We start from the raw sequence: 15,660 nt of genomic DNA, 5'->3' as shown, positions 1-15,660 counted from the left end.
TACCACTTTCAATCGCATCCAAAATAATGAAATACTTAGGTATAAATCTGGTAAAAGTTGTGTAAATTGTATTCAAAATAGTTTTAATTTGGGGACACATTTTTCAGAATATTTTCTTCCTTAGTATTTTTTCACATATTAAAAAGAAACATTAATTGAAATGATAATTAAACTAAAATAATCATTAATCTATTTATATTTTACAGTTTCTAAAACACTTGCTTCTAAATTCAGATCCATATACTAAAAATTAAAAACATTGCTTTTTTATGCATTTTCTCTATACTCTAGTTCTATCTTGAAATTATGAGATCATGTCCTTTTCAGGGACATGAATGGAGCTGGAGGCCATTATCCTCAGCAAACTAACCTCAGAACAGAAAACCAAATACTACACGTTCTCACTTATAATTGGGAGCTAAAATGATGAGAACACATGAACACACAGAAGGAAACAACACACACTGGGGACTTCTGGAGGGTGGAGGTTGGGAGGGAGAGGAGGATCAGGAAAAATAGCTAATGGGTACTAGGCTCAATGCTTGGGTGATGAAATAATCTGTACAGCAAATCCCCAAGAGGCAAGTTGACCTATGCAACAAACCTGCACTTGTACCTGTTAAATTAAAAGTTAAAAAAATGACCATATAGTGAAAAAAGAATGTTTTTATCTTTCTATATTTTCTATATTTTACAATTTTGCTTCTATGAAAATCATCTAGTTTTACCAAATAAAAAAGTTTTAAAATTAGTTCTATAACACCAGTTTTTACTGATTCCAAATTATAATTCTTAAGAAAACACTCTTCAATTTAAACACGTAAATTGAATTTAATGGTAACATTGTTAGTATTTCAATTTAAATGAAAATGTGTTGGCAGGGAAAGAATGTGTGACCAATATCATAGATGTATATCAATTTCTTATTGTTAGGGCTGCTATTTAAATAAAACTGGACCATGAAACTTAAGTATAAAGGGTGTTAAATGAGCTTATTTTCATAAAGAGCAAAATGCTGTTTCAAATTACACTGTTACGTTTTTAAAAGATTAAATGAGCCATTTCTAAATGGTTCTTAGAAAATATATGAGAAGAATTCTCACAAATAATAGAGAAGAGTACTTAAATCAGTAAGTGAAAATTAATTTACCAAGTGCTGTGTGATGCAGGAAAGTAGAGGGCGGGTAGTAATTTTGGCTATTAACGATAAACTAGTAGGTTAATTCCTCATTCAATTTCAGAGTTGTCTTATTAATATCTTAATTAAATACATAATGAAATTTGATGAGGCATGATCAGGTTTTGCAGCAAGATGTTTTTATGCACAATTTGAAAGACCAAGAAAGAAATGTTCATTTGAGATATGATCTAATAAAGATATGAGATCATTTGGAAACTTGCCAATTAATCTTGGGCACATGAACAGCCATATTTATTCTTTTCCTTACACCTGCTTTTTGATTATTTGAGACATATTATAGTAACTTTGACATACTGTTTAACCATGTTACTGCCATACTGTAAGTTAGATTCTAAATTCTGTAGAATTTAGACAAAATTGAATTATCATTCTGGTTCTGCCAATTATTTTTGAAGTTGGACAAGTTATATACAATTTTAGTCTTTTTGTTCTCAATATTCTTCCGAGTATTTTTGTAGAAAAGAAAGTTTGAATTTTAGTAAAAATAATTTTTTTATTTTATTGATTATAATTTACTGATGTATCTGAAAACTCAACACCAGCACCAAGGTCACCTAGATTTCCTCCCATGTTTTCTTCCAGCCATTATACAGTTTTACATTTTACATGTAAGCCTGTGGTCCATTTTCAGTATAAGTTCAATTGTTCCAGCAACATTTTTGGAAACAATATTCTTTCTCCATTTAATCGCCCTTTTGCCTTTATCAAAGATGAAGTGACCAAATTTATGTTAGTTGGTTTCTGGGGTTTCCATTCTGTTCCACTGGTTTTCCTTCTATTTGGCTGCCATTATCTTACTGTCTTGATTACAGTAGCTTTATATTAAATCTTGAAATTGAGTATTTCTTCCAATTTGCTTTTTTCTCTTTCTTTCTTTCTTTCTTTCTTTCTTCTTTCTTTCTTTCCTTCTTTCTTATTTATTTTTTCTTTTTTTTTGGTGAGGGGACTGAGTCTCACTCTGTCACCCAGGCTGGAGTGCAATGGCACCATCTTGGCTCACTGCAACTGTTGTTTCAAGCAATTCTCCTGCCTCTGCCTCCCAAGTAGCTGAGATTAAATGTGTGTGCCACCATGCCCAGTTAATTTTTTTGGATTTTTAGAAGAGTCGGGTTTCACTTTATTGGCCAGGCTGGTCTTGAACTCCTGACCTCAATTGATCAGCCTTTCTTGTCCTCCAAAAGTGCTGGGATTGCAAACATAAACCACTATACCCTGCCTCAATTTGTTTTTCTTTCTCAGTATTGTGCTGGCTGTATATTTTGCCTTTCCATGTGAACAATTTTATCAATATCTCCAAAATAACTCCTGGAGATTTTATTGAAATTTTAGTTAAATTTGGGAAGAATTTATATCTTAATTTTACCAATACATTAACATAGACTGTCTTTCTGTTTATATTTTCTTTTATTTATTTCATCAGTGATTGGTACTTTTCTTCATACAGATCTTGTTCATGTTTTTAATCTTTTATTATTTATTTTTAGTGATATTTTAAAAGAAAGGTTAAAAATTTTGAATTCCAGCAGTTCACTGCATATGTTCAAAAAAGCAATTGAGTTTTGTTAAATGATCTTTTATCGTGTGTCCTTGCTTACTAGTTTCAGCAGACTTTTGGATATTCTCTAGGATTTTCTTGATAATCTTATGTGCAAATAAAGACAGTTTTCTTTTTTCCTTTCAATCTGTATACATTTGATAGGTTTTTTTTGTATTTTCCTATGTATAAATTCCTGTGCAATCTTAAGTAGGAGTAGTGAGAGAAGAAGACAAAACTGCTTTGTTAATAATCTCAGGAGGAAAGCACCTAGATTCTCACCATTGTTTGATTTTCGATGTAGGTTTTTATAAATGATCTTTCTCAATTTCAGGAAGATGCCCTCTATTTGTGGTTTGTTGATACTATCTGTGTTATGTGATGCTATCTGTAGTTTTCTATAGTGTTTTCATGGATGTGTTTTGGATTTTGTTAAAATAATTTTCTGAGTATATTGAAATAATCATATATACTTTTTCTTTTTTAGCCTATTGATATGGAAAATTTCATTGATTGGTGTTCTTAAGTTGAACTAGCTTTGCATACCTGGAGTAAATCCCACTTGAGCATGGTATATAACTATTTTTATACAGTAATGAATTACATTTGCTAATATTTTGTTAACATTTTTGTATCTATGTTCATAGCAGTAATGAGTAGTTAGTTTTTCTCCACTGTAATGTCTTTACATGATTTCATTATTAGGTTAATGTCTTTACATTATTTCATTATTAGGTTAATGTTGGCATCAGAGAATGAGTTATGGAATGCTCCCTGTGCTTGTATATTCTAGAAAATATTGTAGAGGATTAATGTTATTTTTTTCCATAAAACTTTAGTAGAATTTAACAGTGAAACCATCTGGACCTGGTGCTGTTCTGGCATGGTTATTTATTTTATAATAAATAATAAATTTTAATTATTTTAATAATTATTTTATTATTATCAATCTTTTTGGTAGATACAGAGCCATTAATAAAATCTATTTTTCTAGTGTGAATTTTGGTGATTTGCATCTTTCTTAGAATTAGTCTGTTAAATCTAAGTTATCAATTTTGAGGGCACAGAGTTCATCATAGTATTTTTTATTATTTTTAATGTCCATAAGATCAGTGGCAATAACCAATCTTTTTAATTAATATCAGAAACGTCTTCTCTTTTTTGTGTTTTTCTCAGGTTATCCTGAATGGAGTTTTATCAATTTTATTGATGTTGTCTTAGAGCTAGCTGTATGTATTGTTGATTTTCTTTATTTTTCTGCTATAATTTTCTCCTGATTTATGTTAATTTGAATAGCCCTTATTTCTCTAATTTTCTTGACGTGGAAGTTTAAGGTATTCCAGGTTATCTTGTTAAGTCTAAAAAGTTCTGAAATTCTCAAACACAATTAATCAACAAATTTTATATAAGGAATTACATACTAGTGCATTAACAATTATTAAGAAAAAAACACAGTTATTTTCATGAGTTGTTTTCTTTTTGACAGTTAGATGTAGCAGTGTCCTTGGTTTATTACTTACTTTGGTGAGCCTTAATTAACTTAATTCAGAAAACATTTTGTTAATATTTTTTTCAAGAGTGCACAACTTTCCCTTTCTCTCATCCAATTTATCTTTCTTCTCTAGTTGTAGTTCTCATTTGTCAAATATTACTGCTTTTGGGATGATCTTTGATACCTCTTCCTTTTCTTTTTGGTTTGAATTTTGTGCCAAAACAATATTATTTGATTTAATATTCCAGCTGACTAAATTCCTGCATTCAATCAGGTACCTATGAAATCTACTGAGTTTGGAATTTCAATTATTATGTTTTACCATTCCAGATCTCTGCTTCTATTTTGCACTGATCAGCCTGTACATTACATCAATAAAATAATTTTATCCTTCTTATACTATTAGCTGTACTAATTTTAAAGTTTACTTTATGACCTATTATCTCTGTTTAGGTACTAGAATTTTTTTTAAACAAGAAGTTTATTTCAACAAGACATTTGACTTGATCATGTGGGATACCGTCGGGGGAAAAAAAGAGACTTGAAAGAAAAACTATCCAGGATTTATTTTGAAAATAATTTGGCTTGGTAATTATCTATATTCACCATGAGAATTTAACATGATTCTGTCACAATGCTCATTAAGCAACTGAGGAATCTAAATCTCAATATTCAGCTGAATTATCTATGCAACATGCTTTGGGTCATTGTCTTAAGGCTGAGGCTGAACTTTTGTTCTCTGAGTCAGATTTTCAAAATGACTCATTCATGATACTGCTTTTAGCAAGGCTCTTATTCCTTCTAAAACTCATGGGTCAGTGGTGCTAGGAGTTGTTAGAAAATTTATTCACTTGAAGCTTTCAATGTATCAAATGTCATGCTTCTGTGCATTGTTTCAATTTTTCATTAAATTATAAGAGGGTTAAGAACATTATTGTGTGTAATATTGTCATGCTTTATAAAAAGGGCTGGAGATAGCGATTCTCCATTTACCTCTTCAGCTAACCTGGTACAGAAAAATGATTCAGTAAGGGAGGTAGCTCACCAAAGAATCATGGTTCCAGCAGATATTACTAAAAGAGAGAGAGAGAAAAAAAAAACTCCACACATATTCCTAAAGCTCTTCCATTGCCACTTGGTTATTGTCTTCCTCATTAAATATGGCTGCCCTGCTTTTCATTTTAGATTGATTTGATCTGTATAATAATGCTCCTACTGAATGCAAAGAAGGTGTTTGATTCACTGATACACAGTGATGCCTATTCAGGATCTGAAAACCATCTCTAGTAAGAACTGATAGCTTTGATTATTGATTAAAAGATCATACACACATTTTCCTAGTATAGCCAAGCTGTATAATGAGTCCAGTGTGAAAGAGTCAAGAATTCTCTTCAAGGTTTATTTTATTTGGGGTGCATATTTTCATAAAGTTTAATTGAAATGAAAGATCACATAAATAGTGGAAAACTGCCAGTCTGACTCAGACTTTTTAGTTACTGTGTTCTAGAAGGATATACCAACCTGATTAAACTTTGAAAATAAAGATAAAATAAGGTGGGTATAGCATATTTACATTTCAAGAATAAACAAAATTAGACATGTTTTAATATGCCTGGAAAACTGAAAGAGAAGGTCACCAAATCTGATTTACATCAGGGTTAATAAGGCTACTGTGATTCAAGAACACTACATGACCCAGTAAAAATGTTTGGTTGTTAGAGGAGAAGAGAAGATGCTGAGTTTGGTATAGTGCTTGCTGTCCACATTGTAACTCGTTCCCCTCCACTGGGCTCATTCATGCTTTATACAAGGCCCTGTGGTATGTATTCAAGGAAGGAAGAAGTAGACCAACAACAAAAAGGGCACACACCAAAAGCAAGACTCTTGAGTTTGATCTGTAACTAAATAGATATCAACTGTAGAATTAAGATAAAATATTTCATATCAAAATGTGTACAAGTAGCATTTAAAACATATTTATGCAGCCTAGGTAAGAGAGGGAAACCCCATCTCTTAAAAAATTTAAAAAATTACCCAGGCCCATGGGGTGAGTACCTGTAATCCTAGCTACTTGAGAGGCTGAGGCAGGAGAATTGCTTGAGCCTGGGAAATTGAGGCTGCAGTGAGCTGTGTTGATGCCACTGTATTCCAGCCTGAGCAACAGAGTGAGACACTGTCTCAAAGAAAAAATAACCGTTTTAAAAATTTTGATTATTTATTCTTAATTATGGGTTAGCATTTACTGTTGAGGTTTCTTAAGTCTTAAATAATGTGCTTTAAATATTAGTACAGAAATTATTGAACTTGTATGGACTGGGGAATAGAAAAAAAGAAAGAAAAGGAATTTTAAAGAGTTATAGCATAAAGAATCTGTAATGTATAGGTATTCTAAAATACCTATTTTAATATCCAAAGGGAAAGAAAGAAGGAGAGAGAAAAAAAGAAAAAGTAAAGAAAGAAAGAAAGGAACAGAAAAGGAGAGGGAAAGAAAAATAATCGAAAGGAAAGAGCTTTGTTATCCTGGAAACTCTTCAGCTAGTGCTTGAGCAGAAGATGAGATGCTTGTTGGGTAAGACTGTCTTTAGCTCCTGCTTTTAGGGATAGCTATGACTGGCAGGAGAAGCCATTCTCAAGAGCACATGAAAGATGCCACAGAAATATTTAGAAGGATTAGTTTGACAGACTGCGGTTTTTATATCTGAGGTTATAGGAAAGAAGCTATGACATCCTGGTTAATCCTATTATAAAATCCTGTCTATAGAGACAGTTGGGGAGGCCTCAAAAACCTGGATTGTACTTAATCATTGTGGAAAAAAAAAAAGAAATAGATGTTTCTGTTTTGGGTCTACAGAATATCTCATATTAAAAACAAAACAAAACAAACTCAAAAACCCTGATTTTTTTTTAAAGTGTTTATTATCAACATCAACAGCTGCTGGGTCAGATAATGGTTGGTCCATTTAGTCCTTCATTAGTTTTCACTGTCCTAATTTAACTATTCCTAAACATATTGTTCGGGCATATTTCAAAGCATATAGAAACCTGTTTTAGAAACAGTTTTAGAAATGTTTTACATATATTTATATGTCTTTTATAAATAAACAGCATTTATTCTAGGCTGTTGTCATCCAGAATTTAAAGCAAAATCAGAAATTAATGGTAGGGCCAACTATAATACAAAATAGCCTAACTTGAATTTTTTTTACAAAGGTAAGACTAGATTATGATTAATTTACCTGCTTTATTCTTTTCACCACACTGCAAAACTCACTGTTTGTCAGTGTCTTGCTGATCTTCTGATTTTATAAGTAGAGGGCCTTCGTTTGTTTTTTGGAAACTCTGGAGTACTCAGCATGCTACCAAGACCTCAAGCTCTTATCACCACAAGCAAAACTGTCAGTTCTGAAATACTGCTGAGAAGAAGACTCTCAGGCAAAAAGGAATGCAAAACAAGCACTTCACAAGGAAGAGGGGTAGGCGCTGCTTCAAGATTTATTAATGAAAGATTAAATGTGTAAAAATAATGATTTGAGTTCCTAAAGTGTATTTACCACTCAAAAATATGGGATTAAAAATAATCACGTTAGCACAGTTTGCAAAAGTTTGGAGGAGTGCTTTGTGTTAGCTCAGCTAATAAATATTTTCATTTTGTTCATTTTTCCTTCATAATGTAAGAACAATATAAGCAAATATAATGCACATATTTTAGCACTTTATATTCCTCTTGTATATATATGGGCAAAGTGAAAAAAATTAAATGTTGCCTTAAAACGTTAGGCAGAAAATAAATGCAAAAATGAGGACTATTAGTCTATGAAAAAGATTTAGAAATCTAAAGTAGACTCCAATATACCATTTAAATTTTTGAAACTTCCATCTCATTCATTTTTAAATATCAAGACATGAATAGAATTTAGAGGACTTACATGCATAGAGTTTTTGGTACCCCAGAGTAGAGCGATCTACGCCTATTTTTGTACAAAATCTCATTTTCTCTGATAGCTTTAGTTATCTGCTTTTAACGTGGGAAAGCGGAGGTCCAAAAATCAAGATTGAGTTTTGCCAGCCCTTGTGGCTTTTTATGGCAGGGTTGCTGTTGTATAAGAAGGAGGATAGGGAAAGTCCAATGATAGAAAAAAAAAAAAGAACAGAAAATTTAGGGTAAAACCACTCTCTCCTTTTCCCCTTACCTCTATTTAATACTTTTTTGTCAGATACACTGACTTTTGTATATTTTCACTCTGGGCACTGATATTCTTCTAAAACTCTAATGTCCCATTCCTCAGAGTGTAGTAACGGAGTGATTAGCAGGGCGTTCTCACTGGTGAGAAGTCTGCCTAGACCTCTTCATCTGCTTCTCATCCCGTCTTAACATTGCTGTGTTGAAACTCTGGCAGACTTTATACTCTTGGACCAGTGTTGCTGTTTGTCCTTTTTATGTTGTTAGGAAGGGGAAAACTTTCACCTAAACTATACCCACACTGTGGCATTCAAACCTTCTTTACTCTGGGCTGGGATATTCTCATTTGACAACCTTCCTTCAATTTTCCATGGATTTCTTTGTCTTTTTTATTTGGTTTGAAGATCCACATACTCTCATCTTTCATGGTATCTCTTGAGTTGGGGCAAGATGGGGAAATGGAAGTCGGCATTCTTTGCTAGTTCTTTACATCCTCATATGAATGAAATACATAACACTGTCTTAGACATTGTTTTAAAATTAATTTTACATCGATTACTTTTCAATTTCAGTAAATATTCTTTGATAACATCATCTTTATGTCTTATAATATTTCACCTATTCTTGTTTGACAATCTTTTCAAGATCTCATGTAAATAACAATGGAGAGAATAGCTTTGCCAAGAAACAGTACTTTGGGCCTCTCATTATCTGAATCTATATACTATTTTTCAATGATATATCTTTCCTAGACAAAGACCAAAAATGAAATTAGAAATCTACTTTACTTTAAAAATGCAGATAAATGAGCTAATCTCAGATATGCCTTTACATAGTAAACTAAAATTATTTCAGCTCCTCCAAGAAGTTTACTGTGACTTGACTCACTGTCAAACTTGGATAGATTCCCTGTCCTTACTACAATGTTATTTTTTTTTCTGTTACTGATGTTGTTTATCTCAACTATATGATAATCTGAAGGCAAACAGCTTTTAAAAAAAAATCTGTTCTCTCCTAAGTATACATCATGTATTATTCATCTAGGTATTATTAGAGACTGGAATATAAATATATAGTGTGTACTTGTAGAATGAATGAAACTGGCACCCATACTGTCAACCTGTCAACCTAAAAAAGGAACATCAGAGAAAATTATATCCAAATATGTTAAGTTTACTCACAAATGAGAAATAAGGATTATAATCTGGAATGCATGGAATTACCAGCAGTACATCTGGAGAAGAATAATAAATAGACGCTTTTATTAGCAAAATGGGAAAGTTTCACATAAGCAAGAAACTAAGTTAACTGGTTCCAGAGACTCAAAGATAGAGTTGTCAGTTTATTGATGGAGATGCCATTATTGGGAAAGTATTCTTGTGAGAGCAACATCTTATTTGAATTACTGCAGTCCCAAAGAATGTCCAGTGATGGACCTTGTCAAAGCAGAAGATGTGTGAAGGGTGTAAAAGGGTTTTCTGTGACATTTTTAAAAAGTCCTTGGAAACAGTTCTTATCTCAGACATATAAGCACAACACTCCTTTTTGTGCCTTCCTGGCTCTATTTTGTCTGGGTGTAACAAAAGTGTTTTCATCCTCATATCTTTACATTTTACAACATCTAACACATTACGGAAGTCTAAATAGTTTATTTAAACTTGAGAGTGTCAATTTCATTATATGTAATATTATAAAACTTTCTTCCAAGTGTGTTATATTAGTCAGTGTCCCAACAAAATAATAGACAAATAAATCTAAAATTCTGAAGATAATTTAATGAAGATATTATTAACAGACTAGTAGAAAGAGTTAAGCGAACAGATATTGAATTATCCAAGGACAATCGACAGCCAGATGCCATTTCCTTCACTAGACCTGAAGAAATAGTAGAAGATGGTGTTACTGGATCCAGAGGTAGCTGGAATCTTGAAATGGAACAGAGTAAGTCCATCACCAAGATCCAAAGTGAAGAAACATCACAATATCTCACCCCCCAAATCCAGTCTTCCACTTGCATATTTCCTTTTAATTAAACCAGAAGCTAAAGGGTAATGGCTACTAGTAATGAAATATATGAATATCAACCTTGTAGACAACAGAGGGATGAAACTAAACCACAAGCATTGATTATTAACTACATTAAAAAATCATGCTTGTTATGAAAGAGATTTTTGTAATATTACCTATGAAAAAGTATACCATTAATAATATAATATAAAATAATGTTTTTTATTTTTGCATGTATACATGTGTGCGTGTTTATAAACACATACATATACATTAAAAACAGGTTGAAAGAAGATTGAAATATGCCAGACCCACAGTGCCACAGTGCTCTTGATATTTTTTATATTTTAAAAATATTTATTTGAAAATGATTCAAATTAGTATCTATTCCATCATTATCATCATAATTATTAGGTTCTGACCATGATATTAACAGCTTTTTAATGTTAATGAGTACCTTAAGTATGTATTTCTATGATTTGTAATCACCCTATATTTTTTATTTTTACCTAAATATTATCATATTCTAAAATCTAGATAGAAAATTATATAGAAATTTGAAAGATCTAGAATAACCAAAACGATTTTTTAAAAATAAAAATATTGGAATACTAACACAATATAATGTCAAGGCTTATTGTAAAGAAACAGTAGTCAAGGCAGTGCAATGTTATATTTCTACACGACACAATAGAGGGTCTTGAAATATACCCACACATTTATGGAGCCTGATTGTTGATAAAGGTACAAAAGCAAATCAGTTGGGAAAGAATAACCTTTTCAGCAAAGGGTGCTAGATATCCCTATTTCAACAACAGCAACAAAAACATTGGTTTAACACTCACACCATTTCCAAAATGTAACTCACAATGGATCACTGACCTAAGTATAAAACTTAAACCTATAAGCCTTCTAAGTTGGCCTTCTAAATTTGACATTAAATTACTGAAGGATTTCTTTGATTTCTTGAACACGATCACCCATAAATCAATAAAGTAATAGATTAAATTTTATTGCAGTGTTAATAGAATTAAGTGAAAAGCCTTAGACTGGAAAAAATCTTCACAAAGCATCAATACAGTGAGGGACTTACATCCAAAATATTTGAATAACTCTCAAATACAACAACAAGAAAACAAACAAATTAATTGTTTTTAACTAGCAAAAGTTTTGAATACACATTTCACTCAATAAGATGTATATCTGGCAAACATAAAAAATGTTCAACATCACTAGTCATTTGGAAATGCAAGTTAAAAACTACAATATGATGCCACTATACAACTATGAGAATGCCTAAAATTAAAATGGCTGGCCATACCAAGTGTTGGCGAGGATGTGGAAAAAGTGGAACTCTCACATACTGTAGGTAAGAATGTAAGATGCTACCGTCATTTTGGGAAACTTTTTGGTAGTTTCTTAAATAGTTAAAGATAACAGAAAAAAAAATGAGTGCATAATGTATTATTTCATCTATTTGAAATCCTAGAAATTACAAATTTATATGACCTAAAAAATATCAGTGATTGTCTGGATGCTAGTACATAAAAGAAGAGAGGGATGGGTCACAGACTTATCAAAATATACATTTGAGATATGTGCAAATGACAGCATGTCCATTATATATCAATAAATATATTAGAAGGACAGTAAGACTACTTTTATGTAAATGACAAGTTTTAAGTTCACACAAGCAAAATAGTTTTTCTGCTGTCACCACTCTATAAATCATAGGACAGGTACTTAATTGTGGTGTATTCTGATTTCAAATCTCATTCTCATTCACTATTTCAACAAATTTATTGAGCACATATTATGCTAAGCCACTAATTTAGGTATCAAGGATACCACAAATTTTTTAAAGCAAAAAAAGATGAGTCCATATTACAGCTGTTACATATAATACACACTTTTATGAAAATACATACAATAAGCAATATAATCAATAAAAATATTACATAGCGATTAGTGCTGAAGGATGAGAAATCAAGCAGCGAAGGTAAGAAAATGTGAGTATGTGATATTTAATTAAAATAATTAAGAAAGTCCTTTAGAAATCTGAAATTTTAGTAGCATTCACGAATGTAATGAGAGAGACAATCCTGTAGATACCTATAGGAAGAATATTCTGGAAGGCATATGAGAAGAGCAAGTACAAAGACGCAAGCATGAGTTTTTCTAATGTGTTATACACATAGAAAGGAGGCCAGTGTGGCTGGAACAGAGTAAGAAAGTGAGAGGGATACAAAGTATGAAGTCGGAGATACAGGAAAATACATAAGAAGGATGGATAAAAGCATAGAAAGTCATAGTTGTACTTCATGATGGAAGATTTTGAGCAGAGAAATAAACATCTGACTTACATTTTACAAAACTCATAGTCTTCAGTACACACTGGAAGACTCTCTACTTAAACTTAGGATCTCTCACCCATAAATTGTCACCTCGCTGGATACTGTGATCATGTCAGTACACCTAGATCATGATGTTCTGTAAATGTTTGCTGTATCTTTAGCAATTTCTTAAAAAAATTCAGCCTATTTCCTACTCATGAAATGTTTTCTTGATGTGAAGTGTGTATTCATTAAGAATCACTTTAGTGCCATAGGTAATTAAAGCTCAACTCAAGCTGTGTTAAGAATAGAAGGGGGCCGGGCGCGGTGGCTCACGCCTGTAATCCCAGCACTTTGGGAGGATGAGATGGGAGGATCACGAGGTCAGTAGATGGAGACCATCCTGGGTAACACAGTGAAACCCCGTCTCTACTAAAAATACAAAACAATTAGCCAGGGGTGGTGGCGGGCACCTGTAGTCCCAGCTACTCGGGAGGCTGAGGCAGGAGAAAGGCTTGAACCTGGGAGGCAGAGGTTGCAGTGAGCCGAGATTGCGCCACTGCATTCCAGCCTGGATGACAGAGCGAGGCTCCGTCTCAAAAAAAAAAAAAAAAAAAAAAAAAAAAAAAATTGGAGGGGATGTGGCATTATTGAACCATATAAATATGACTAGCTTCATACTTAGATCTAACAGTTCAAAGGAAGATACCAGTGCTTTCTCTATCTTTTCCTGTAGGTATGTTTGGTTCTGTTTACTGACTTCATTTTTTTTGTTTGTTTTTGTTTTTTTTTTGACGGAATTTTGCTCTATCGCCCAGGCTGGAGTGCAGTGGCACAATCTCGGCTCACTGCAATCTCTGCCTCCCGGGTTCAAGCAATTCTCTGCCTCAGTCTACCGAGTAGCTGGTATTACAGGCGCCTGCCACCATGCCCGGCTAATTTTTGCATTTTTAGTAGAGACACGGTTTCACCATCTTGGCCAGGCTGGTCTTGAACTCACAACCTTGTGATCCACCTGCCTAGGCCTCCCAAAGTGCTGGGATTACAGGCGTGAGCCCCTGCCCCCGGCCTGACTTCATTCTTTAAGAGATTCTGAATGCCTGGGGAAAATGGCAACTATTTGCAACCCCAAGTCACATTCCAATGGCTTACTAATTCAGCTACTTAAAATGTCTTATCTTTCTCAGAGAATATAAATTGAACACATTAAATGGTTTTCACTGGACATACCCAGTTAATTTATCTAACCCCAAGCCCAATACTTTGGCCAAGAGGATACATTGTCTATCTGACAGACATGATCTACTCCCATGGTCTAGGAAAGGCAGGTCACTATTATTTACAGCAACTTGTCTTGGTGACATACCTTACTCCTGTGGCCTGAGAAGGGCGTGCCACTGTGACTTTTAGCCATCGGGCATGAGGAGATGTCAGGTCATGAAAAATCTGCAGTTCTGTAAATGAAGATTGGAGTAGTGATATCAAAGAAGATAAACGGTAAAGTTTTATGAGCAGAGGAAAACCATCAGTACCATAGTCCAAAATGGACAGTGGTCAGGAAATTCAAAGGCAGGTAGGATTAAGAGGAATTCAAGAAATAGATAATACACAATGTTTTATGTTATATAAAACAATCTTACACATGGTTGGAGTAGCACTTTAAATCTGTCAAAGCTTAACTTACTGTGCCTTCCAATATTTCACTTCATGTAGGAAGCTTACCTGACCAACTCCATTGAGTTGAGTAAAAAGAGAAGCATGTGGATGTGCATATGAGCATTTAAAATGTATGTTTGTAGGTAAATGTAGGCTGAAATATATCAATATGGATATGTATATAGGTGTATACACAGTAGTAGAGACAGTGACTTTGTTTTTGAACCTCTAACACCAACGACATTAAAAAATAATAAATTTCCAGTGATATATTACCGAAACAAGTAATAAATTATATACATGTTTCACATGTGATGTAAACTGCAAATATTGTTTTCAATGTAGTCGTTCTTATATGCAGTAAGGCTCTCTTTTTTTAAATAAAAGAAGCTAAATACTAAAACGATATACTCTAAAATTCCTCTTTATAATTATTCCTTTTTTATTAAAATTTACTTTTAAACTTGGAATTAAAATAAAAATTATTTATAGGTTAAATTATGAATACTGAACCAAAAACAAAATTGTAAAGCATGTATGCATGTGTATATTTTAATTAACTTTTTCTTTTACTTATTTTGTTTCTTTTTCATTTACTTGGAAGAAGTAAAACTAGGTTTTGTATTGCTCTTTTTTTTTAGTGCTATTACATTTAGAATGAATGAGATTTGCACTATTTTATTAAACACATTCACATTCATTTATGTTATATAAACATATTGTGACAATTGTTTCACCACCTTAAATTGTTTTGTACAGACAGAAAACACATCTGCTGAACTTGATGATCCCATCTCTACCAAAACATTTGGCAGCCATGACAGGATGCAATTTGTTTTGTCCACATAACAATGACTAAGATGTGCTGATGTTACATCAGCTTTCTAATGTTCTACTATCTGACGCGTTCATTTTACACGAACTATCAAGTATAGGTCAGTGGATATTTCTGAGTACAAGAAAATTAAATGAAATGAAAATGAAAAACAAAATCTTAGTTTCTTTATACTGGGTAATGTAAAATTACAGTAGTACATTTTATATTTTCCAGGGAAGAAGTCATGGGAATCAGCCTGCACATTAAAATATAGAATTTTTATTGTCAAGGGATTCAGCAGAAATTAAATGATCAATTTCATGGGCTGGACATGTGACAATGTTGCCCTGAAAGATGTGTCTCTATTGATTTATTGATTGCACATTATAACTAAAACAGAAGAAAAAGCAAAACACACACACACACACACACACAAACGA

General features: G+C 32.7%; 1 protein-coding gene across 4 annotated transcripts in view; it reads right to left on the bottom strand.

Annotated features, from left to right (window-relative positions):
- LOC117981491 (putative uncharacterized protein encoded by LINC00269) overlaps positions 1–15,660 on the bottom strand; it is a 920,685-nt gene that overhangs the window by 12,023 nt on the left and 893,002 nt on the right. For 2 of the 4 annotated variants that reach the window (XR_010113009.1, XM_063606874.1), the window contains one exon: positions 14,114–14,201. The exons of the other annotated variants lie outside the window; for them this stretch is intronic. Coding sequence is in view for 1 of the 2 variants with exons in the window: in XM_063606874.1 (XP_063462944.1) it covers positions 14,114–14,201 (88 nt within the window). In the remaining variant the exon portion in view is untranslated. The remainder of the gene's footprint in view (positions 1–14,113; positions 14,202–15,660) is intronic. 4 annotated transcript variants of the gene reach the window in all.

Source organism: Pan paniscus, chromosome 7 (genome assembly GCF_029289425.2).
Source record: "Pan paniscus chromosome 7, NHGRI_mPanPan1-v2.0_pri, whole genome shotgun sequence".
Taxonomy (NCBI): Eukaryota; Metazoa; Chordata; class Mammalia; order Primates; family Hominidae; genus Pan; species Pan paniscus.
The sequence above is the reverse complement of the archived record's forward strand: the minus strand, read 5'-3'. Positions and strand labels throughout refer to the sequence as shown.